General features: G+C 28.0%; 1 protein-coding gene and 1 long non-coding RNA gene across 2 annotated transcripts in view; both read right to left on the minus strand.

Moving 5' to 3' along the window:
* LOC111614019 (unconventional myosin-Vb-like) overlaps positions 1-25,643 on the minus strand; it is a 93,678-nt gene extending 68,035 nt beyond the window's left edge. Inside the window, exons 1-9 of the mRNA XM_023355397.1 lie at positions 25,437-25,643; positions 21,821-21,949; positions 12,623-12,807; positions 10,944-10,999; positions 10,455-10,608; positions 9,415-9,523; positions 5,372-5,583; positions 1,937-2,126; positions 1,030-1,146 (exon numbers count right to left, since the gene is read on the minus strand). Coding sequence (XP_023211165.1) covers positions 1,030-1,146; positions 1,937-2,126; positions 5,372-5,583; positions 9,415-9,523; positions 10,455-10,608; positions 10,944-10,999; positions 12,623-12,807; positions 21,821-21,949; positions 25,437-25,643 — 1,359 coding nt within the window. The remainder of the gene's footprint in view (positions 1-1,029; positions 1,147-1,936; positions 2,127-5,371; positions 5,584-9,414; positions 9,524-10,454; positions 10,609-10,943; positions 11,000-12,622; positions 12,808-21,820; positions 21,950-25,436) is intronic.
* On the minus strand, positions 8,163-10,598 carry LOC111614018. Its single transcript, XR_002754863.1, has 3 exons — positions 10,441-10,598; positions 9,415-9,523; positions 8,163-8,556 (listed from the first exon to the last, which is right to left on the minus strand). It is a non-coding gene; the product is annotated as an uncharacterized LOC111614018 (long non-coding RNA).
* Positions 25,644-26,390: the final 747 nt, after the last annotated feature.

Below are 26,390 nucleotides of genomic sequence, written 5' to 3' on the forward strand. Positions count from 1 at the left end.
CTCCTCTACAGTGCAAACAGCTATTTTGTTTTGTATATGCATCTCTTTCAATTAAGCAGACCATATCAATACCTTATCTAAGAATGTATCATCTCAGTGGGAGCTTGAATGCCTGGGACATTCATTTCATAAAATATTGTCAATTTTGCTCTATTACTTTTTGAAATGCCTACATTATAATTTTATTATGAATTTTAATACATAGCTTTATAAAGCATTAAAAAAAACTTCAGTTTATAGATAGTAGTTAGTTTTTTTAATATTTTAAATTTCTAATTATTATTTACTTTATTATTTTATTACTTATTTTTATATAATTTCTGTTGTAACCATAGCAATAATTTATTTGTTTATATTTCTGCATATTTGCTACTATAACAACAATATTCTATATGGTGTTTTTGAAAATGAGTTGTTATAATTCAGAAGTATTCTCCACTAAAGCATTATTATTTTGTTTTGCTCATGAAGTTATATATTAATCATCTGATTATTGCAGTAAACAAACAAGTGCATTCATTTTACATATATTCATACCTAGTTTGTAATAAAATTCAGAAAAATAGTTGTTATAATATTACAAAGTAAAATAAAGCTTTAACTATCAGCAAATATATTTTTTGAGGTAAAAGAGAATACCTTTTTCTCTTTTCTAATAAACTATTTGCATTTATCCAGAATGCAAACCATTTTATCATTGTAAATAAAATATTTTTTTGTAAAATTAGACAAGAAAAATAAATTCAGTTAATTAACTGCCAATATTTATTTTCATTTAAATCAGTTATAAAAACCCATAGATGAAGTAAGAAAAACAATCTCATTTGATTTTGAAGTCATGCAAAATAGAAAAAAAAGTAAAGTTTTCAGCACAAATCATAAAAATAAACACAAATTTTGATACAAAGTTAAATAAAACAGATGCAGGTGAATATCAAAACATGAAATAGTAAGTTTCTATTTTAATAATTTTATAATTTACTATGTCAATAATATTTATTAACAGAAAAATTAAAATATAAAACTTACTTTTAGTTTCTTCAAAATTCTTTTAGCATACCAACGTCGTACACAAGATTGAACAATAATAATATTTTGTCTTGTGGTTTGATATTTTTTTTGACAAATCCATCCACGAACATATTTCTAAATATTAAAATTAACATTTACTAATGAAGTAAAAAAACATTAAAATAAAAGTAAAAACAAAAGTAAAATTTCCATTAAAAATTTATGGAAATTAATAAAAGTTAAAATAAAAGTAAAACTTATGTAAACAAAGATATTATCAACCAAAAACTCACACTAAAAAGGTATTAATTTTTTTTAAAGTAAAAATTTATCTTTTAAATTTATTTGTAGAAAAGGGCTGGCAGAATTACAATTTAATAAAAAGTAAAATACATCTGGATATGAGTCTAATTTTGCTTGCCATGTCCAATCACCAGGAACAACTATTTCCATTGCAGAGACAACCTTTCTTTAGAGGCTATGCCTCTGCACAAATATGTAAAACAGTTTATTGGTGATTGGACATGGCAAGCAAAATTGGACTCTTATCCAGATGTATTTTACTTTTTATTAAATTTTAAATTTATGTTATGTTATATCATATTTAATTTATAAAATATACAAAAAAAATATTGAGGTTATAAACTGATACTAACAAACTAAAATTTAATTATTTTAAATTTAATTTATAATAAAATACTTTATTAAATTAAATATATTATCTTAAAAAAGTAATAAAAGGTTCATTCATTAATTATTTATATACATACTGTACTTTTAAGTACATGAATAATCATCATTTTTAAAATACAAAATTTATAATATAAATTTTAGCTATATATTTCAAATATTACAAATAAATACAAAAATTTGGAGTTTGATTTGATCTATATTAAGTATTATATATAAAATTAAGAGAAATAACCTGAATAATAACAGCTGCAACATTGCAACGAAGTTGGTAAAATTTCTGTCTGGCCCACATACCACGAGCATAAGACTGAATAGCAATGACAATTTTTTGAAGTCGAAGATATTTTTTTCGCCACAAAAATCCACGAATATATTTTTGAAGAACAATAGCTGCCTTTGTCTGACGTAAAAAATTGGCATACCTAAGTAGCAAATTATAAATAAATATACTTGTTTAATTTGTATATAATAATTATATATAGATAGAATGTCCAACTTAGTTTTTAAATTTAAATACACAATAAATGTATTTTATTCTGTAAGCTTCTGAATTTAGACTAACACTATTGTTATAAAAAGTTTTAATTCAATATTCAAAATGTTATTTAGAATAACAAAGGCTCAAATAAATTTGAGCCTTTGTTATTCTAAATAACATTTTGAATAAAATTCATTTGTTTTAATGCAATTTTATCCTTATAAGCATAAAATTAAGCCGTAAAACTGAAATAGTTCTATGGGAAACCCCCATAAACTTTGACCTATCAACCCAGAAGTTTCACAAGCACCTCACTGATAATGAAAAAGGCTAAAGTTTAAAATTTGAGCTTTATATACCCAGTATATTTTCTCTACAAGCATCTGCAGTGCTGGATGAAGAAAAAGAAGAAAATACAGTTTTTTTGATGATTTTTGCACATTTCAAATGCTTATATTTTGGCAACTGATTTATAGAAAATCTTAAAATTTTGTACACTACCTAAGCAAACAATTACCTTTTGAACGAGATATTCAGAATTACTTTAAACATTTGGGGTGGAGAAATTGACCCCCAAAAATCAGCAACTATGATTCATGTATGTATAGTCAGTCAGTGATTTTTTTTACTTGGCAGTGAATCATTGCCATGACTCTTGATTACATTCGGATTAAGATGATTAAGTTTGTTTGTTAAATTATGGCAACACAACACTTGGGCGATCTGCCTAGAGCAGGCATGGCCAACATATGGCCTGCAATTAATCTTTCAATATTAGCATTAGCTACTCAAGTCAGAATAGCTCAGTGAAAAGTTCTAACATCTAAAAAAAAACAAGCAACAACTCGCTGTCTAACCCTCCATTACAAATCTTTTAAATACAGTGTAGAACATTGATAAAGCATGATAATGTGAAAAATGTATCTGTAATCTCTATGTACAATTTAGTCTCTACAAGGTGACACCACAATGAGATCTCGCACCACCTCAAAATCTTCCTAGGGCAGCCTCTAATTCAGCCCGTGAAAAAAAGTTTTCTTTCCAATTCGGCCCAGGGGCAAAAACTGTTGGCCACCCCTGGCCTAGGGGAATGCCTTCTGGAAGGTTTTTTTTTTTTTAAGGGAAACTACCCCTATTTAGGAATTACAGATGTGGAGAAAACCCAGAAAACTCCATGTGGCCAGCCCATCCAAGTGAGGCATGAACCCACAACTGAACTCACAGTGTTCAGAGTACTAAACCACTTGACCACTGGTGGGCACAAGATGATTAAGAAAGAAGTCATAATTGATATTATTACAAGCTCTACTACTACCATTACTTTTTTTGCATTCTTTTTGTCTCTTCCCTTTTCTGCTGGACCAAATTCTGTAAGTTAAACATCTTTGATTATCCATGTCAAGCTAACATCATGCCATATGTCAAAGTGATGCCATGTATGTATGCATTCATGCATGCTTTCTTCAATTTTGAACTGTGCAAAAAGATTCCTGTAAGTATGATCATAACATAAATACAGTATATCAATGTTATAACTATGAGTTTTTTTTTATTTCCTCAACTTGTCTTGAAATGCAGTGTGTTAAAAACAGGGTAATGATCGTAAACCATAGCTTTGGGAACTAAATATGCAGTTCTTAAGTATAAATAGCATAGCTTATGATAGACACCTTATCATTCAAAAATGAGTAAAAACATTGGATACCATGATTTACATCAATACTGAAATCATTATTTATGATTTTCAATGTCATAGGATTCAGTTGTGCTTATAAAATGGATTGCAAAACTTTCCCTTATTTTTTCCATATGGAATCCATTATTATAATTAAATTAACACCTGTAAATGAGCTAACTTATAAATTACATGATGTACTAATATTGATCAATAGTTCAATATTGCAAGCACTTCTGACTAAATATTACATTTATTAATTTTATTTGTACTGTACCTTATTAGTAAATCTATTTATTTTTCTGTGAAATTATTAATAATTTAATTTTTAATTAATTTATAAAAACTTTTAGAATTGTAATATTTAAAATTTTAAATATGTATATTCTTTTGGGAATATTTTTTTCTTTAAAGTATAAATGTAATGATATCTGAAGAATTCTACAAATAGGTGTTTTTTTTAAGCTAATATAATGTTACTGCAGTCAAATTATATAGTATATAATCCACAAATCAGCATTTTCAATAACTGAAAAACTCAAATTTAAATGAAAAAATTTTATAGAAAATTATAATTAATTTAATTAAAACCTAATTTTTTGTATCAAATCAATAATAATAATAATAATAATAATAATAATTTTTATTTCACAGTTTTTGCACATTCATTTCATCTATGAAATAATGATTATCCAAAGTTTATCATTTAAAGTATGCTTCAGATTTAATAATTAATAGATATATCTGAATAAATTATTATAATTTTGGATATAAAATGTTCCAATAGAATGTTGTTTAAAATTAAAATTTCAAAGAACATTGCTTGAAATTTGAATTTTAAATAATATTTTATTAAAACATTCTTCTTGATTCAATTTCAACAAACCAAAGTAGTGTAAGATAAATCAGTAAATATACTTTTCATATACATTTTTTTTATTAATAATTATACTATTCATTTGGCTTATAATATTGCTTTTGTAATTTAAAATTTTGTTCATTATGCAAATCTTCCCAGGGTTTACTTCATTCTGATATGTCATTTAAAATGCACATTCAAAAAAAATTATATTATAATTTAGCAATGAAACAAAAATATATGTATGTAAAACAGCATATGAATAGTGTTGTGGGGTATATATACCGTTAATTTATTTTTGCATCTCAATCAAAATAAAAGTTGTAAGTTTACAAATAAATTTACAGTTTTACGTTACTGTAGATTAATTATAATAAAAAATTTGTACACTTTCAATTTCTAAATAAATAATACATCTTATACTCATCATTGTATTAAAATTAAAGAACTATAATATACTATTTAAAATATAATTCTATTTTAAACATTGCACACACTGACAAATGCAAAATCATTTGATTTATAATCATTAACTTAGTAAATCTGATTATTCTAATTACCTTTAATATAAACAAAATTATGTTAACTTTTCTCTCTAATTGATCTTATTATAAAGCTGAGAAATTATGTATTTAAAAAAACTAAAGTTTTATACCTTCTAGCTAAAAGTCCTCTTCCATAACACTGTATATTAATAATAGATTTCCTAATCTGTAAGTATCGTTTTTGTTGTTGCCATCTTCTCACATGCTTTTGTATCATAACAGCACAATGTCTCAATTTATCAGCTCTTAATTTTTCTAAATATGCAACTTGGCCAGCTCTAAAGAAAATTTTTGTTTTTCCAAATTGAAAAGTATCTTCTTCCTGTAACATAACAACAATCAATAAATTAAATAAAATTTTATACATTAAAAAAATTTAGAATTTTAGATAACAATAATTTATTACCTTATCACTAAATATTTTTATATCTAATTTGTAAGTTATAGCAGTTAAGTTCCAGGATAGTGTTCTTTATAAACATGTAAAAGCATCATTAGAATAAGAAACAAAATAATTATGACAATTGACTATTTTTATTGTTCTCTTCTACAGATTCATTTGTATATTATTTTTCATTCGTATGCTATGTTAGAGATTTTATATTGTGCAAATCATTGTCATTTTTTGTAATCATGAGCCAAATAATCTCTATTTAATTCAGGATCAGGATTTTTTATGGGTTAATTTTATAATAATGTGAACTGATGTGATATTTTTAATGTGGTTAACAAAATGTGTGTATGGATCAAAAAATAACTATTTTCTGAGATACAAAGTAAATATGATCAAAAATCAAAATGATAATGATAATGTTTTTCAATAATCATAAAAAAATGTTTTACTAGATCAGATAGTAAATAAAAAGTACTGGAGAACAAAATTTGAATCATTTGTGTAAAAAAATTCATTCATTGATTATGACATCAATTTTCAATAAAGACTGTTCATTACTACCTGGGAAAATTTCAGAAACAAGTCTCATTCTGTGCAGCAATGATTACAAAAGTTTTTAAAAACATAATTTTTCTTTGCATATAATCCGTATTTAAATAATTTAATTAATTTACATTCTTATTTGTTATATCCTAGAAACCAGAAAGTTGTCATCAGAAAGTTCCATGCAATATTTTAAAGATATTCTATCAAAACATTCAATTTTGGTTTGAATAACATTCAAATGATGCATTTCATGACAAAAGACTTAAAACCTTCAAAAACATTTATAGTGTTATATTAAGACTTTCTCAGTTGATTAAAAAATGCATTTTACTTGACATTTTAAACTATATAGTTTCTATTTAATAGCCGTCAATTGTAATTTGCTTAACTACAATTTTTAATTTAACAATTGCCACTCACTGGATAACAGTACAGTAAACACAGCTTAAACAACCTTTGTAGATTCATAAAAGACCTTTAATTTCAAAAAAATATACTGACTGTTTTTTATCAATACTGATCATCATCAGGTCATTTACATTCTATAAATGGAAGGCATTTCATTTATAAAACATCAGCATATTTAAGCTGTTTTTACCAAACTACAAATTTTTCAAAAGCAAGTAAAACATCCAATGATATAAGAAACCAAGCCAAAATCATAGTACTAATCAAATAATTAAGCTGGATTTATTATTAGATTGCATTTTGGCTAATTAAATATAGAAATAAGATCTCTTCCAGATTACAGGTAACCTCCATAAAACACGGCACTTCTATAGCATGGATTCACTCTAACACGATTCGAGAATTGGGTAAAACCCTTGTACAACATGAAACGTACAGTAATAAAAACTATTAAAAGCAAACTTTATCTAATTTGATATTACGGAAATCCCCCGTACAACAGTTCGATAAACGTGATAAAGCTTTTAAGTGCAAAAGATACCTCATTTGACATTTTTAATTCAATCATGTACGTACTGTCAGATTTCCTTGCATAATTTTCAAGAACTATTAGTGCTTAAGTATGTAAACTTTTCCTCGCCTTCTGTTGATACACGTTGTCCTTCTCAAAACTTGTTTCAGTGTTGCCAGATCTTGACACTTTTGGTTTGTGGTGCCAGATGTTTTTTCTTATTCCATACTTGCTTTGTTCTTCATAAGTACTTAGCACCATATAAGAAAATTTATAAAGATCTTTTAACTACTGTAAAAGCAAGCAGTCTAGAATAACACATTTTTTGCAAAAGGTAGAGCATGGATTTGAAGATAATGCAGAAAAATGCTCAGAGGATAAGGATATCTTGCCAAAAAGGAAACGCCCTCGGTTTATAGTGCTTAGTGATGAAGAAGAAAACATTGTTTAATTTATATTAATATGTATCACTACTTAAGAAAATTTTAAATTAATAAAGATATATATCTTAATTATGAAAATATAACAACACAGATTTGCATAACACGGCAATTTTTTGGAACATAGCTCCTGTGTTATACGGGGGTTACCTGTATTATAAATTATTTATTTAATTTTAATTATTAAACTTCATACAAGATGGATATTCATATAAGATGCCTTTAGCAAAAATTACAAGGTATGAAATTCATATATATTACAAGGTATATATATTTAATTAGCCAAAATGTAGCTCAATAACAAATCTGACTTAATTATTTTATTAGATCATCAGTACAGGCATACCTCGACTTACGTCGTTTCGAGTTACGTCGTTCCCGATTATACGTCGCTTGTTAAAAAAGTATATGGAAAAATAAAAATCAAGTTTAAGTCATTTTATTCGACTTTACGTCTGTCCGCCACAAATATTGAAGTCGTAATATCACTAGATAAACGTTTAAAGCACATAAAATCATATNTGATAAGAAAGAACATATACAATATTAGATTATTACATTTTTCAAATTAAATTATACAACTCAATTCAAAACCATGTATATTTTAAAACGTACCATTAAACACGCACTGAAAGCCTTAATTATTCTCTTCTGTTAAATGCATGCTTGTATGCAAAAGCTGGCATAATATAATTCACTAAAAGTGCCATTTTTATTAAGGATTTTGGCTTTCAAAACTTTATTATTAATAATCAAACATGTAATAAATGTTTAACCTAAGTTCTTAATTCTGCTTAATTATATTAGCTGCTTAGTTCTTAGTTGCAGTATATATAAATTATTATATGCTGTAAACAAATTATATAATTATAGAAATAGAATTGATCATTCTCCATTTGATATACATCATCTTTTCCAGCAAATCTGACAGCTTCAAACTGTTTTCTTACTAAACTGAACAGCATCTACACTTTTCATAATATTTGTATATAATAACTGAAAAAAGATTATTTTGAAGTTTAATGAATTTAAAATGCATTATATTTTACTAAAATAAATAATTCTAAAGTAGAATTGTCATAGGTAATATTAGAACAGAATTATAAGTGAAACTATTATGTTAACAAGTTATGAATATGAATAAAGTTATTTAACACAAAGAATATTCATCATAAAACTGTCAATGCTAGAGAAAAATTTTTTAAGTTTTTGTAAATTTTAATAATTTAACTGTAAATGATAATTATTCTAATTTCATCAATTCTAAGATAATATTCTTTGTTCTAAAATATGTTGTTTAACATTGTTGGATATTTTTATAAGGTAAAAATGATCAGAATAATGGCCAAACATGCTTTAAACTAACAAATTATACAGTTCTACTGTTGGGAACATAAGAACTGACCATTGTTTGGAGGTTATTTTCTATGTATTTTTGTTCAAAACAAAGTTTCCAAAAAATGGACACTATTTAAATGTGGTTGTCATTTGAAATTTGACTGTATTTGATTTCCTGAACTAAGCATTTGGTTTAATTTTAATCTACAAATTCACTGTTCTATTAGCCATTACTGCTCCACTGTTCTACTGGATTCATACATCAACAATAAAATAATATTTAAAAACATGATTTTAACAAGTTGGCAGATGTAATTGTCAGTAATACATTAGAAATTACTTAAATACAATACTTAAAAAAGAAAAGTTAAAATTTGAAAATAAAAAAAATATATAATTTGGATTTTTAGTATACAAAAGGATGAAGATTTTTAAACTTTTCCAAAAATTGATGGTTGCTATTCATGATGAAAAGGTTTTTATTTTCTATCTAATAAAATATGTATTACTATTTACCTTTCTCCACCAGTTAAGACGATGTTTATGCCAATGATCCAACCATATAAAAGGTTTTTTAGGTGAACAAATGTAAAATAAATTTAAACTAGTCCATTTTTGTGGTGTCCTGTAAAATATAATATAACAATTAAACAAAATTCTATAAATAGTTCTATCTATATAGCAAACTCAGAGCAAACAGATGTCATAAAAGTCATATTAGTAATTTTATGTAAATCTTAAGACTTAAAGTAATGGTAACAATTATTAAGGATGAAAAACAAATAAAAGAATGCTGAGAAAGTCCAGTAATAATGTTGCCAGCTTTCTTTTTTAATACATAGTATTACAAGTATCCCTTGATAAATGTAGCATCCCTCGATGCTACCATGTATATCAAAATTGCGTTAATCAAATACAGTATCAATGTTAGTAAAGACAGAGGTTAAGCCTTGTGAATTAAACTTCTACAGCATATATAAAAGAATGCCGCAATTAATTTTGCGCATTAATCAAATCTCGCATCTAACAAGGGATACCTGTATAGCTTTTCATTGTAAATTATTAACTGAAGATGTATTTTATATTTAACAACAATTAAAGCCAAATCTACAATTACCAAATACCAAAGCCAGATTTTTCAGACTATCAAATCAGCAAAATATTATAAAGACCTTTTGGTGAAAAGTTACACCAGTCAGCATTGTAATTAATGTGTCCAAATATATAGTCCAAATTAATAAGTCTTCAAGCAAAATCTGGATGGAGGTCTGCAAAGTATAATTAGTAATATATCTGTACAGTATACAGAAGGAAGAAACTCAGATCCAGACCAATTTTTTCTTCTAGAATAGTTTACATTATTTAAATCAATATCTAAAATTAATATAAACATTAATGCTAGCCTAACCTTTAATCCAAATTATTTAATACCTTAAGTTAAGTCTAATGAAAAGATAGCCCACTAAAATCCAGCTTTAAATATTAATTATTATTATATTTTAGATTTGAAAAGATTAACAGCATTATTAATTATGATTTTACTTGCTTAAGAATACCATGCTTTAACTATTTCTTTTTCTTCATAATCGATAATAGCATTTTCGTTGGGAATCTTGGATGTATTTACATAATCTCTGATATTTGCAATTCCGAAGGGAACTTTTCCGCCTACCCATTCCAAAGTTTGTTTGTAATATTGCTGTAATGTATCTAAAAATATAATAGAATAAGTTTAATTTTATTATATTTAAATACAAAAAAAATTCAAAATAAAACAAAGTTATTTTGTTATCATAGAATATCACTAATTTAAACAATACTAACAAATAACACAAACATACTGTATATGCTTAAATGGAAAATTTTAAAATTATATTCTAAATTTTAAATTATTTTAATTTTTTTCCATCCACCAGTGGCTAAGAGGTTCAGTTTCCTGAACACTGTAATTCAGTTGTGGGTTTACATCTTGAAAGGACGGGCTGATCACGTGGCGTTTTCCAGGTTTTCTCTACATCTTCAACATCTAAATATGGGCCAATTACCCATAAAAGACCTCCCGAAAGGCATCCCTCCTATGCAGATTGCCCAAGTGATGTTACTAAACATAAATTATTTTTTACATTTCAATTAAATTTTAATTAAATTATTATGTAAATTATGATTATTTTATGCATATATTATATAATTATAGATATAAAAATTCAAAAATCCTATAATTTACAAGCTTTTCATTCCTTTCCATAAACATTAAAGTATGGCAGTTGAATTTTAAATACTGTAATAATAAAACTATTTAACACTAGACATTGATTATGTTACAAACTTTACAGTAGTTGTTTTATAGTTTATTACTTTCATCAAAATGCAGAAAACTCCAAATGCTTATGTAGAATGATGAATTAACCCCTTCTGCCCATAACCTGAGATAACTTGGGCTGCGCATGACGCTGCACAGTCCATATCCTGAGATATCTCGGGCATGGACTTTAAAGGACCATAAAAAAAGCTTTGACTTATAACTTTTCCAAAAATGTATGGATCAGAATATATATACATCTTTATCTATCACCTATGCAAATTTCATGGATTATTTTTGCCGCAAAAATTTTTACGACGATTTATTAATTAGCCAATTAATTCCGCTATTGTTTTTTTATGGGAGTTTTTTTTTATCAAATTAATAAAATCGTTCTAAACTTGTATTTCACAGATTTGACATCTGTAAAGATTTTTTAAATGCTACTGGATGTTTTTTATGACATCAGCAAATTTTTTTGTTTTTTTTTATTCTGTAAAATTTTTTCCCATACTTTTTTTTTGGTCCCTACATATTTTAATAGCATAAAAATCGAAAATTTTGTGTTATATTTGAATAGTTGCAGTAAGTTAGCTCCCCTCCTGCTTTAAACCAATATTACCCTGAGGCATATATGAGAACTACCCGGGAAAGCTGACACCAGCTGTTCTCAAGGTCAACCAGTTTGTAAACAATGTAGGCTGAAATATGCACCTATATTTTTCAAATAAAAGCATTTATTTTAAATTATTTTAATTTTTTTCCATCCACCAGTGGCTAAGAGGTTCAGTTTCCTGAACACTGTAATTCAGTTGTGGGTTTACATCTTGAAAGGACGGGCTGATCACGTGGCGTTTTCCAGGTTTTCTCTACATCTCCAACATCTAAATATGGGCCAATTACCNCCTTTTGGACTCCCTTCCTAAAACCCCACACTGGTGTCTCCAATCCCACATTTATTTTATTATTTATATTATCTTGTGTTTGTTTAAAATATTTTATATTTGTATTTAAATATTAATTTATCTGATTTAAATTTAAAATATGAAGGTTCAAACATTCCTTTGTTAAAATGTTCCATTTTGAAAAGGCGTTCGAATTTGGTTACACTTGAAGATGAAGATGGCTGATTGCATTAGGTTAAAAACGTTTGTGTTTGTTTAATAAAATGTTTCTCAGTAACTGAAGGTGGTTTGATAGTTCATTAAGAATAGAAAGTTGAGTTTTATTAGTGGTTTTTGGCTCATATTATAATTTTTACCTGTTTACCATTACATAAAACTTAATATTATAAAAGTTATTTATAGATTTATATAGTAAATCTCTTTTCAAATTAACTGAAAAAAAATCAGAGAGAATTTTATTTGTTAGACACATATAATTGACAATATTACAAACAAAGTTTTTAATTTAAAAATTTCTTACCGTGATGGATAACCAGCTGCACTAATGCGGACTGTTTCTAAAACACCACAAGCTCGTAACTGTTGAATAGCACGCCGTGGTTCAAAACTGAATGCTGCTTTCTCATCATTTGGCTTAATACATCTAATATAATGTGGTGTAGTAGCATTTAATGTAGACATTAGAAGTCCCAAAGAATCATGAAACTAAGAAATAAATAAATCATGTTAATTCAATTAAATTAAGAAAATTATATTCAAACTATTTAAAACTGATGCATATTTCAATCTTTAAGGTGCACAATTTTCAAAAAAACTAAAAGAAAATCACAAAAATATTAAAAATTTATTATTAAAGAATAAAAACAAATAATATATAGAAAATAATCAATTTCAAAATGCAAATGTAAATAAGATTTAGTATTTTCCAAAATATTGAACAGTATGTAATAGACTGATTTGAATAATTTCAAAATTGTATAATCATTCAATTCAAAATTCAATTATTTTAAGATTAAACACACACAAAAAAAAAAAAGGCAAATAAATCATTTGAAATATTTCAAATGATTACAATAATCAATTTTTCATCCAAATACACCCATAGCATTCAGAAATACTATTTCCTGAGTTGAGTTACTATTGTCTTGAATTTTATAATAGAAAAATGAAAACTATTATAAAAATAAAGATTAATTTTGCTAAGAGTAATATACATATAAAATGTACATATAAATGATTTAATCTACACATTATGTAATCCAGCTGAAGAGGGTGAAAAAATGCAAAATGCATTACTGTAGCTTTAAGTGTTAAACAGAAAATGGAAAGGTGTGAGATTTGTCTAAAAATTGTAAATGAAAAGCAAATATGCTTGTATTACTTACTTATTACTCTTAGTAGATTATAGACAGAAATCTTATAACACATTAATTTTGCTATTATTATTTTATTCGAAATGAAATGCAAAAGCATTACCTCTACATAGTTACAAAAGAATCAAAAGTAGAAGTTAATCAGCATATATGCTGACAAAAACGTGTTACAATGCATACCAAAAATAAACATTTCTTGCTGAATAAAAGCTAGTTTACAGTCCATAATAGAATGGTGTTTTAAGCCTGCTAGCCATTGCTTGAGCTAACAAGTGTGGAATTATAATTTCTAGTCAAACTCTGATCAGTATATCTAATTGACAAAACATGGCATTGACATCAAACAATGAAGCTAAATATATTTTAAGTTTCATGACAGTCAACTTAAAAGAGTTGCTCACTAAAATTGTGGTCTAGCAAAGACCACAGTTTATAGTAAAAACTAGATAGAAAAACTAGATATTTATTAGAGAATAAATATCAAAATTCATGGAAAATAATAAGATTTAATTATGAAGACAAAGTAAAAAAAATGGAGTCAGAAAACCTTAGATCTGAAGTGGTCTGAATAACAATAATCAGGGGTTGCACTGTATAGTGCCAAAATAACGACTTTGTGATATTTTTACTAAACTGGAAATAAAAATTCTAGTCTGCTTATATCGACATTCAGTGTGAAACTGAATCACAAAGAATGCTTCAGGAAAACAGCAGAATGTTGAGCTTCTGTGCAATGAGAGTCACCCAACACACCTAACAATTTCATGATCTCACATAGCAAGTTTAAACAGGAAAGCAGGAAGTGACATTGAAAACCAAAGATAGTTCTCGTGCAATGCTACTCAGAATTTCCATATTAGGGATTTTTTATTGACTGACAGAAAATTTGGGAAATATTTTGGGATGACTTTTTTTTTTCACTTTGATCTTTTTCAATAGACATATAAATTTTGACATAACAGAATATGCAAAATACTGTTTAATTAAATACTGTTAAAGGATTGTGATCAAATGTGTTATTTGGAATTATTCATTAAAAAATTATTCCAAAATGATTCCTATTTCTAAGTGACAACTTAAAATATCACTTTTGATTTCCAGACTCCAAACTCATATGGCTACCAGCACATGCATTAATTCATAAGTAAAACTACTGCTGGTGATAAATAATTTCAAATGGCAAAAAAAATATAACCTGGTAAAATTATTGGCAACTTTTTAAAATTTTCCAGAGCAACTCCTGAATAAGGATCAATTTTTCTTTGTTCCAAACAATAAACAATTATTTTATTTAGGTTTTTTTTAAAAATTTGGTTTTTGTATGTGTTTAGTACATTTTTAATAAAATTTATGAAAACTTTAGTTGTCAATAGATTGCAGCAAATTTTCATATATGAAGAAAGTAAAACTTAAGATTAAGCTGTGTACTTGCTCTTTAACTCTCTCTCTATAAAAAAAAAAACAAGTCATACTCTTTTATGCCCTATCTATGCAACTCACTCATATTTAAATTTCACTATATATGTAAAAGAAATATAGTATGAAAATTATGAATATTATGCTGAAAAAGATATATACAGTAGAGCCTCGATTATTCGACCCAACTGGGGACTGGGGTTGGTCGGATAATTGAAAAGTCGAATAACCGAAAAGTATGAAAAAATCCATTATTAGTGTAGTATATTAGTATATTCCACGTAATTAGTATATCGCTATTAACCTACTTCGCGTTGAATTTTCATCAATGTTAAGTCTAACAAAAATTTTTTAAAATAATAATCGTCGCTATTGTATCGTTAAAAATTAGAAAATTAAGCCTCGTTTAAATACTGGCTCCCTNTTTTTTGTACTATATTAAAAACTAAAATTTATTTGTTTGTAAGCTTAAAATAGATTTTTATTAACCATATATTATTTAAAATGCTTTCCTAGTGATAAGTAGATTCGGAGACAGGTAAATTCGACTTATGTCGTTTTTCGACTTACGTCGTTTTCCTGGAACCAATTACCGACGTAAGGCGAGGTATACCTGTATTATGTAATGTTCCTATAAGAATTACCAGTTGATGATGATCCGTAGACTAGAGATGACAATTTTCGAGCCATAAACCTTATTACGAGTTATCGGTAAAAGCTTCCTATTATTTGAGTAACAACAAATTCTTATAACACAATACAAGGAACAAATGTTAACAATTGTTATATAAAATAACCTTCACGTGCCTGGACATAGAAACTTAGATACTTCATAAAGTTGTTACAGATGGTTCACACCTCCTTGACAGATATTTTGTCCCAATGATGGATCAGGGCAGCCAGGGAATCCAAGTTTTGATTTTAGATAGCACATTTTCTGCTCTCCAATACTGACCACATGCTATAGACTATGGGGTTGAGGTCTGGGCTATATGGTGGCCACTCTGTCCATGAGCTAAAGTCAATTCCATAATTATCAAACAAGGCTTGGACTTCCACCATCATCTGGGCCAGTGCACTGTCTTGCTGGAAGATCCATTTCTGGTACTGAAGTGAGACTTGGACCAAGGAAGAAAAGAAACTTCAAGAACACCTTGAGTATAAATTTGATGATTGATTTTAATACCATTGTCAATGAAAACTAGCAGTTTTGTCTGTTGCACAGATTCCACTCCATACCATGACTTATTGAAGGTGTTGAGTATGTGACAACTTTTGAATCATCCAAACTTTTACTGCAAATTCTGTCATTTTGACAATTGTGCACTCATGAACAATTTTTCATCAGTAAAAACAATGCATTGTTCTGCAAGTCTCTTCTTCAAGACAATATCTTTGAAGCCTCACATCTTTTTTTTTCAGTAAGAAGTTGTTTGATAAAAGGCAAAGCTCATACTTTTCTATTATCCAGATTGATTCAAACACAATTCACACCAAGCTGAAGAGCAAGTTTTTCTATGTTCACTGTTGGATTCCTGATGATATTGCACATTTGTAAGGTCGCCGACTTTAGGGCGCAATACGTTAATTGTGTGTCAGGAAAACCTAGGGTCAAACCTTATGTGGGTGGTGGCGGTAGGAGACAAAGATGACAAGTGTCTTACACGAAAACCGTTTATTTTGACATAAGGTTAACTTACAGAATGACAACAACAATGCGATCTAGATCGGCTTTGGTGGGAGCTCCTTGATATCGACAAACGGGCACTGACTGATGTTCCAGGCTTGACAGGAGTGTGTCCGTTGCACAGGGGCCTCTGTCCGGTGATGTTGCGAATGTTGGTCACTGGTGGAGAACCTGGTCCGAGTGGAGAACTGTAAAGAATCGGCTGGGAATTCCTCTTCAGAGAGAAGTGGCTGAGAATCTCTCTCCTCCTTGAGATTCGGGGTTTTATAAGATTTTCCCCGAATCTCACCCTTTTGATTGGTCCCGTTCACTCTCTCCCTTACCCCAATTGGTCATTCCTTTGTTTCTAGGCGAAACTTGAGACCAATCCGGGTCGGGAAAAGGTCGGAGAGGTGATGACGGGGCTTTTAATGTTCGCGCTCGTAATTTTCTCCATTATGGCCCTTCTCCCTGACACCTTTGAACTTAAACGGTCCACCAGATGTTCTTGTGGCCATTTATCCCCTACTGCGTTCGGACTTAACAGATGTCTCTTTTGTTCTTAGACCCCCTTTCTCTCGATTGCTTCGACCCGACACTTGTTCACAAGCATCTCGACAAAGCTCTTTCTCTCTGTCGATATTCCCCCGTTGTTTATCATCGCATCACGTTTTTTTTTTACAATTCGAAAAAGTGTTTGTCTCATCTGGGTTCTGTCATTAACACACCCTCTTGACTCGATTCTATCTTCAAAACTCTCCGACGTAAAAGTTTGTAATTAGTCGTAATTTCGACGTGCTTTTACGACCCTCACACATTCAAGGCATATTGACAGTTCTTAGTCTTCCACTTCTAGAATATTCTTTGATTGTACCCATCTCCTTGTATTGAACTATGGTCCTGTAAACAGTTGCTCATGGAATAGGAAGTAATTTAACAATCCTCAACAGTTGATTTCCTGTATTATGCAAGTTGATTATTGCAGTACAGTAATACCCCGAACTTACGCAATAGGTGGGACCAAGCGATAACCGCGTAAGTCGAATTTGTGTAAGTCGGGGTATAATTTCGCAATTTGTGTAAAATCCAAGTCGGATGTATGTAAACTAATGAATGTTCTCGTTAATCTTATCTCATCTTTTGATTCGTTTACGGTTACAAGAAATCACCACACAGAGTCTCTCAAGTCTCCGTAGATAAAACAAACAAAGAAATAAATAACACTAAATAAATTGTAGCTATGTTTTGATTCCACGCGAAACGTCCAAACATGTAAGCTGAACAATAGTGTGGGGGAGTTGTAAGAAACCAAGTCCAAGCATTATTTTTTAGTTATTTTTATTTTTGCTTTTATTCTATTTTTGTTTGGAGCTTATGTTTTGTTAGGACAAAGGTTTCCTCACCACTCACCTTAGAAACTTAAAAATAAAAAAGAAACCAACTCACCGACGAGAGAAAAGTGCCGTAGATAAAACTCACACACACACTTGCACTGCCGAGTGGAAAAAAGTAAGTCCACACCGAGAAAAGAGGGAGACCCCACAAGCACAACTTAGGAACTTGCTAAACCTTAAAAAATAAAACATCCCGAAAATTGTCAAAAAGAATAATGTAAAAGGTTAGCAAATATTGTCGGAAAACAGGCTGCCAGACAAAGTTTTTATTGTTAGCAAATAAGTATGTAAATGAAGGGAGTGATCTCACTCAGAATTGTGATGTCACCTCACAGTATAAAGACCGAAGTTCAAGTGAAGATGACTGAGGTGAGCTTCTGTTAGCAACGAGCGTGGCGAGCTTCATAGCAGCAAACGAGAGAGAGGTGTCCGATAGGATAAAGTAGTTCCAAGGCGATTTTGAAGTTATTCAATTTGTAGATAGAATATTAGAGAAAGTCTTGAGAGTTGAGAAAAAAGGTTCCTAGTATATTGAGGTGACAATAGGACTTTTAATTAATAAGAATTATTGTACGTAAGTTAAGTCTTTGAAATTTTTGTCAAATTCCAAAGGGGAATAGAGTTAAGTTAGAAAATAGATTGATTTGAGTTTTGTCGGGTTGATTCTTATTGATTTACGTTGAATAAATTGTTATTTGATTTTTTTACTAAATTTTGTATATAGTTATTACTAGAAATTTTATTAAATATTGGATTGTTTTTGACAAACTTGTCATTATTTAATTCGGTGCACGCTTAAAGTCCAGGCCTGGCACATTAATGCGAATCTGTGTAAAGTACCCATTAGGTAACGGCTATTTCTGGCACACAGTCATGTCGATAATCGTTGGAAAAGTCGGAAAATTAATACAGTACTTTACAGAATGAGTAATCAAGAGTTGCGTGGCACTCAAACAAAAGACGAATCAACGAGATTTGAAAATTGCGTAACTCTGGGTTCGCGTAAGTCAGGGTAGCGTAAGTTGAGGTATTACTGTATAATAATGTAATAACACACTTCAGCTAAGTAATAACAAATGCATTAGAGAACAAGATATTATCAACAACTTAATATTCAAAATAATGTTCCAGAATATAGAACTATTTAAATTTAAAAAGTTACATTCACAAAGAAACATGTAAGTAAAAAGTTGTCTCAAAACTCTGTTGTCACCCTGTAGAAATTCATTTCCAATAAAAAAGTACATTTTGTTGTTATTCTGAAAAAATAGTACTCACAGAAAATAAGTTTCCAGCATAATCAAAAATGCTAAAAACCTATTTTCTATGTTTTTTAATTCCAATAAAACATTTTACTTATTTATATTCTGTTTATTGGAGTGTGATACTAAATCTTGTATACTAACTAAAACTGTTATTGCAGATACTTTTGACCAATTCTCTTAAACATCCCATAAATGTAAGTTTATTAATCTTATGAAATTATTATTAGTTAAATTATATAAACATCTTATGAAACCTGATAAATTACAATAACACTACATTGACTACCGTATAACATTGGGCTATTTATTGGCAATAATAATTATAAATTACTAATAACCAATGATGGTTATATCATAATGTTAAATATACTGGAAGAGAAGATCAGACCGGAGGTCTGGGTAGCATGACTGGCAATGCATCCGCATGGCAAGCGGGAGTTGTGGGTTTGAGCCTAACTCTGGGCTGATTCTTTTCTTCCAATTTAATCTAAAATTATTTAATTAAATTATAATTATTAAATTTAATACAAGATGGTATCTAATGTCTCTCTCTATGGTCAAGTTTATTAGTAAGTTTATAATTATTATCGCCAATAAATAGCCCAGTGTTATAAAGCAGTTGATGTAGTGTTACAGTTATCTTTCGTAACTACATTTTAAAATATTTTTAAAATTCAATGTGCCACGTGAAAATATTAATTAAATTTAAAAATCCTAAATATGTGAAATTATTATAAACAATCATAATGACAATTTATTGAAACAATATATTTTATATAATTTGNAATATATATATATATATATATATGTATGTAATATTGTGTTCTTTTAAATTTGATGTTAAAATATGCAACAACCTTTTATAAAAATTATTATGTAATCAATCTGTATTAGAATGTGAGGTAGCAGGGGGCCACTGGATTGCTCCGTAATGACCACTTAATCTGCATGGGTTGGTAAAACCCGCTCTCGATTGTCAGATGGCTTAGGAGGGCAAATCGAGTGGGGAGAGGTCATGAGGTCATGATGAGGTGTCCAAATAACTACACGGGTTGAACAATAACAACATATTTAATAAACAACTAAGAGATTATACATATCAAAGAAAAAAGCATAAACAACACATGCATAAATAATAAAAGGAATCTATTCTATATCTACATACTATCCTAAACTAAAGATCAAGAGAGACCTCTCTAAGAGGATGTGTTGGAGAGAGAGACAACATTCGGGCAAGGGTTTACCTCGTAGGATTCGATCTCTTCATATAGGATTTGGTAGGATGCACTGGGATCGGCTGTTTCTAATCAAAGTTCCCTTGGATGGCGGTATGGAACTGATGTCCTGGGATGTTCACTCGGCTATGTCCGAGAGGGGTGTACGCTCCATTGATCTCCAACTGTAGAGATCCTCGTCGGCTGTCCGCTGAGGGTGTTGCCTTGGCGGGGTCCTCTTTGGCTATCCGCCTGGAGGTACAAATTTGACCCCTTTTTATACTTATCTCAGAGGGGGAATCATGGGGGAAGAAAATCTGATGCAATCACCAGCCCGACTTGCATATAGCTGTGTTTATATTATCGTCATCCTTTCTTTCCAATAATTGACATTTCCCATCATAAATTTGTCAAACTCCCTGATTTATTGACATGACGTGACTCATGTCAGACTACATCTCACCCCCTAAGAAAAATCATTGCCTTATTTGGTCATTTAGATCGACTTTCTCATCGGTTCTCTCGGACTCAGAGGGGAGTATGGGATTTTGTTTTAGCCTCGTTGGTGACCTTTTGGTTACTCTATATACCTTATATCTATGTGAGACTAGAACGATCCCCTGGTGTGAGGGGAGTCCTTCTCCGGATGATTAAAGTCACCTTCGATGTGACGCAGTACACAAAGTGTAAAAATTCACACTTGCATCCAAATTCTCACAAGAACATGCAATAAGAATTTTTGATAAAGTGAACATACATATAATTTTATTATTGCTATGTTTTCATGAACTATTCACAATTACATTAATGATCAGTTCAAAGACCACAATAACCAGAAATTCTATTGGACAAGTGAATAAATATATAAATTAGAAAGTTATTTTTTTTTTAATTAATTTCAATAAAACAGTGTGTGAATGCATAAATATCTGACTCTTTCTTACAAAATTTATAAAATTCAATGCAATGTTTTATAAAACTCATTAATAATAGCAAGTGTAAAAATTATGCTATATAATATTTAAGAAGTATGTAAGTTATAAATTTAATTTGGGTAAGAAGCTACATTCTAGAAAATTTCATGTTCATTACATACAGACTGACATTTAAATAGCTAGTCAAAATAATGTATTTTTCCAATCAAAAATAAAAAATAATCATTTGATTAAAAAAAACACATTGAAGAATAAATTGATGATAATATAGTAATGTTTGGAAATTCTAAGTTTAATATGTGTATTTATAAATAAGGAGAATTAAATAAAAGTTAGATATCCCAAGTTTTCAAATTACTTTATAAACATTAAGATTTTTAATATTATAGAAATAAATAATTTAATAAAATAATGTCTTCAAAAATATAGAGTATATAGTATAAAATAAATTTTACCTGAGATCCAACTGTTTTCCTATTACTCTTTTGTGCTGCTTTTTGTATTGGTTTGGCTGCATGAATCTGAACAATTCCCTTGGATTTAGTGAATTTTTTTTCTTCAAACAATTCTGCTACTAATTCAAACTAAATAAAGTAAAATATAACATCTGTATCCATATGATATATATTATAGTATAGATTATAATAAGAAATATATGAAAATTGTTTAAACTCAAAAATGAAAATGAGATGGAATTGATTAAATTTAAATATATCTCATAATTAAAATTTAAAAACTATACTATGTAAACTACTTAATAAAAATATATTATATTCTTTAATCATAGAAATATTTCTAATCCATAAAAAATTCATAATGAATATTTCCAATTTAAATATTTATCTATAAGAAGTATATATAATATTAAATTAACCAATCTAAATCAGTATTAGAAACCAATTTATTACTTCTTTGTGTAATCTAACTCTTCTTTATAGTTTAGTTCTTGCATTATATATGAAACTTGTGTGTTTTAATATTATATTAAACATATACTAAATATTCATATATGAATTTATTTACTTTTGTTAAATTCTTGATATCTTTTAATTTCATTATAAATAATTATTGTATAACACCTAGAATTTTGCTTCATATTTGTTTAAATTGATAGAAAGAAACTTCTCATGTTTTTTCTTAAATCAGTAAAAGTTTATAATACAAAAACTACAATAAAAATAAAAATTATGGATATTAACTTTTATATAAAAGATTTAATACATAATAATATTTGTCTATTAAAATCTATTTGTTATAATTTGTAATGTTAACAAATTATTTTAATTATTTTTAAACTGAAAGTAATGAAAAAGCATAAACTCCGAAAGTAATTATAGTCTTGTATCTCAATTGTTTATATTTTTTAAGTTCCCTTATTTCATTAATAATCATAAACCAGTAATAAAAATATACAACACAGATAATATAGGACTTTGGTTATATGAAAAATTTGATGGTGTTACTGTAATTACATATATTACTGTATGTTGGATATGTTGAAAGTTGTGTTTTCTTCTATTTATTTATTACTTAAAACTTTTGTTTTAAATAATAAATAAATAGAAGAAAACACAAGTTTCAACATATCCAACATACAGTAATATACCAGTACTGTGTAAATGAATCAAAAAATCATGTACATTTTGCAAAAATTCTTCCAAAGACAATAGACTGATTTTTATAGAAGTTTGTCTTTATAACAGTACAAATAACAGAGATGAGAGAGAGTCTTTACAGGCAAAAATTACATTATGTAGGAAACAGTACTACTATGTAAAGAATTAAAATTATATGTAAGTAAAAAGAAAATTTCAACAAAAACTAAAATTGCTTTATATTCAGGGTGGCTTGTGCAAATTTTTATCAAGTAAAGTTGTAATCACACATTATATTCTACATTCACTTTATAACAGAGACTATCAAACTAATGAAAAGGAGCCACTGTTATCAGAGCCACATTTATTTTAAAAAATTCTGAACAGGGTCTAACTTCGTATCAGGTCAAAATGCATATTGTGAACGTTTTTAAACATAGAATTTTTTAAAAATAAATGTGGCTCTTTGATAATAGTGCTTCCTATTCATTATTTGAATAGTCTCAGTTAGAAAGTGAATGTAGAATATAATGTGTGATGTATTAGTAATTTTGAACATTCAACTTTACTTGATAAGAATCTTAAAAACTTGTCTTACTAAACACATGTAGCAATGATGGACAAAATACAGTTTATGAGTCATATGTAGCTTTTGAATACCAACAGTGTAGTTCATGTAAGAGATCTGCACATTCAAAAGTAACTTTTAATAAACTTTAATTTATTAGACCATCTTCCATTAGAAACTGTTGTTATTAATAATGTCAAAAATATCCTTAAAATTATAGACAAATAAGAACAGAATTCCATTAAAAAATAATCATATAATATTTGCAAAATATTTAGAGATCAGTCAGATAAATTTTTTTTTTTTTTTTAAACTAAATACTTTTAATTTATTCACAGAATTTGAATGTGTCAAGACCAAGATTATAGTTTACTGCCAAATCAATTAAACATTTCATTACAGTATTCATTTGAATTAATTTTTTCTTTTAATTTATTTCAGAAAATCTTGTAATGAACATAAAATCATAAAATGTTGCAGAATCAAACAACAGTTTAAATTCAAATTAAGACATAAATATAATAAATATTAAAATACTACTTAAAATTAATCTAAATAAAACTTAATTACAAAACAAAAAAATAAAATAACTAAAAATAAACAAATAAAAGTAATCAACAATAACCAAGTAAAACTAACCAAAACAGAAAAAATTAAAGCTGTACTTTAAGATTTCAAGTAAGATACACGCTATGGTATTATACTCTTTCCAGTAATAATTTTCATCAAGATGTTATGATAATAGTTACATCAGTAAACAATGATGTGCATGTATGTACAACTAATCTAATTTAATTGGTTATATATGAAGTAAAAAAGAATTTTATTATATCTAACAATGTGACCAAAATTATAACCAACTCAAGTGCATCTGTAGCATTAATCAAATTAACATGTTTAAATAGTATATGAATATCTGCTCTGTAAAGAAGCAGCTTTTTCTCATTTCAGCAATAATAATAATAGGATCATTCAATATATCTTAATTCCTCATTCTGAAGCCCATTGTACTAATGCAGTATTCGCCAAATTATTGTTTTTACCAATAGAGATAAAAAGTTTTTTTTCTCTCCTTTTTAAAAAATGAGTGTAAAACCAATATAGTTAAATTTGACCATATATCCCAGCTTTATCCATGTCCATATCATACCTCAACATTTGCAAAACAGAAGGCAAACACTTAATAAAGTTTTATGCTTGATTTATTTATGTATGGAGCAATAATTCATGCTGAATATTTGCCAACAACATTAAATCCTTCCATTTTAGTGGAAGTGTGTCCAAATGCTATATTGTTAAAATATGAGGTAATTAATCCTACAGCGACCTTACCTGAAAAACCATGGGCAGAATCTGTATATTTAACTTTATAAAATTTTTGTTCCATGTGTACTGTCAAAAAAGAATGAAGTAATTGTCCCTTTAAACTACAGTTTACAGTATATCATCATAAAAATGATAACTAAATGATTAGAAGCTTTTATACTGCTTTATAACAACATAAAGAATTAACTTTTGCTAATTCCTCAATAATATATACTATATATTAAAGAATCAACCTGTTATAAATCTTTATTCATTTTAAAAACTTAAATTCTTTTGAAACATCTATCAGTCCATTAGAAAAAAAAAAGAAAGAAATAATCTAACAGAGATACAACATATTTGATCTGTGTTAGTGTAACTCAAATATGTCATGAAAATTATGCTAGTACAAGAAGTTGTATATTGTATAAGTTTTATTTGGTACAATTTACATTACTAAGGATGAAAAATAACACTTAAATTTACTTTTGTAAAATGAGTGAGTATGATACAATATGAAGTGTTTCAAACAATATAAAAAAATTAAAAAAATCACAATAAAAATACTTATTGTTTTTCAATTTAAACATATCAAATAACTACCTGACTAGCACGGAGAATATTAATATGTTCTTCCATAACTGTATCTCTGTTTTTTTCAAGAAATCCAGCAACTTCATATTTAACATTATCCGCAAAATGATGTATAATAAATGCAGTATTTGATAATCTTGGTTTTTCAAAATGTTTCCATTTGCTACATTGTTTACATAATTTCTGACACCAGGTTTCATCTGTTCCACGAGGCATCTAAATAAAAATCAATTAAATAAGGAATGAATAATTAAAAAGTAATATATTAAATTTTTTTAATATTTTATATTTATTTATGCTATAGTAAATACAACAAAAAAAAAAAAGACTATTATCATGTAACAGACATTTTTGTTTAAACAATGAACAACCTATTAATTTGTAATTAAAACCAATTCAAACAGTTTATTACCATCTTATATTTGAATCATTTATTGACAACATTAAAACTAACAACAATGATACTGCTCAGGTAATAGCAAAATCAAATGCTTTTACACTTCTAACTAAATTAGTTTCAGCTTATATAGAACAACACTTTAATTTACTTAAACAAATCTTTTTGACCACTTTTCACAGGTCTGCATCAGGTTTAATAAGAAAATTTGAACTGTAAGTTCTAATTAATGGTTCTGACAGCTTTTTAAAAACAAATTGAAATAAGATTTCAAATGCAAGTGGCTGCATATCTGAACTTGATATTAAACATAATATGTATGCATAAATATTACAAAGTATGATTAAGTGATAAATACAATGTAAAAAAAAACCCCAATATATCTAAATAAGTTACAGTAAAATTCAAGGCTGTGGAGGCGCGTAAAAATCTAACGACTCCAACTCCGACTCTTTCTTACCATCCGACTCCAACTAGGGGCAGACTTGTTACCAAAAGAGACCCGGAAATTCTGATGTCATCACGTGACCTCAGAATAAAAGGTTCAATAAATAGAGTTTTAATAA

Source organism: Centruroides sculpturatus, unplaced genomic scaffold (assembly GCF_000671375.1).
Source record: "Centruroides sculpturatus isolate CEXI.00-Female unplaced genomic scaffold, Cexi_2.0 scaffold1811, whole genome shotgun sequence".
NCBI classification, from domain to species: domain Eukaryota; kingdom Metazoa; phylum Arthropoda; class Arachnida; order Scorpiones; family Buthidae; genus Centruroides; species Centruroides sculpturatus.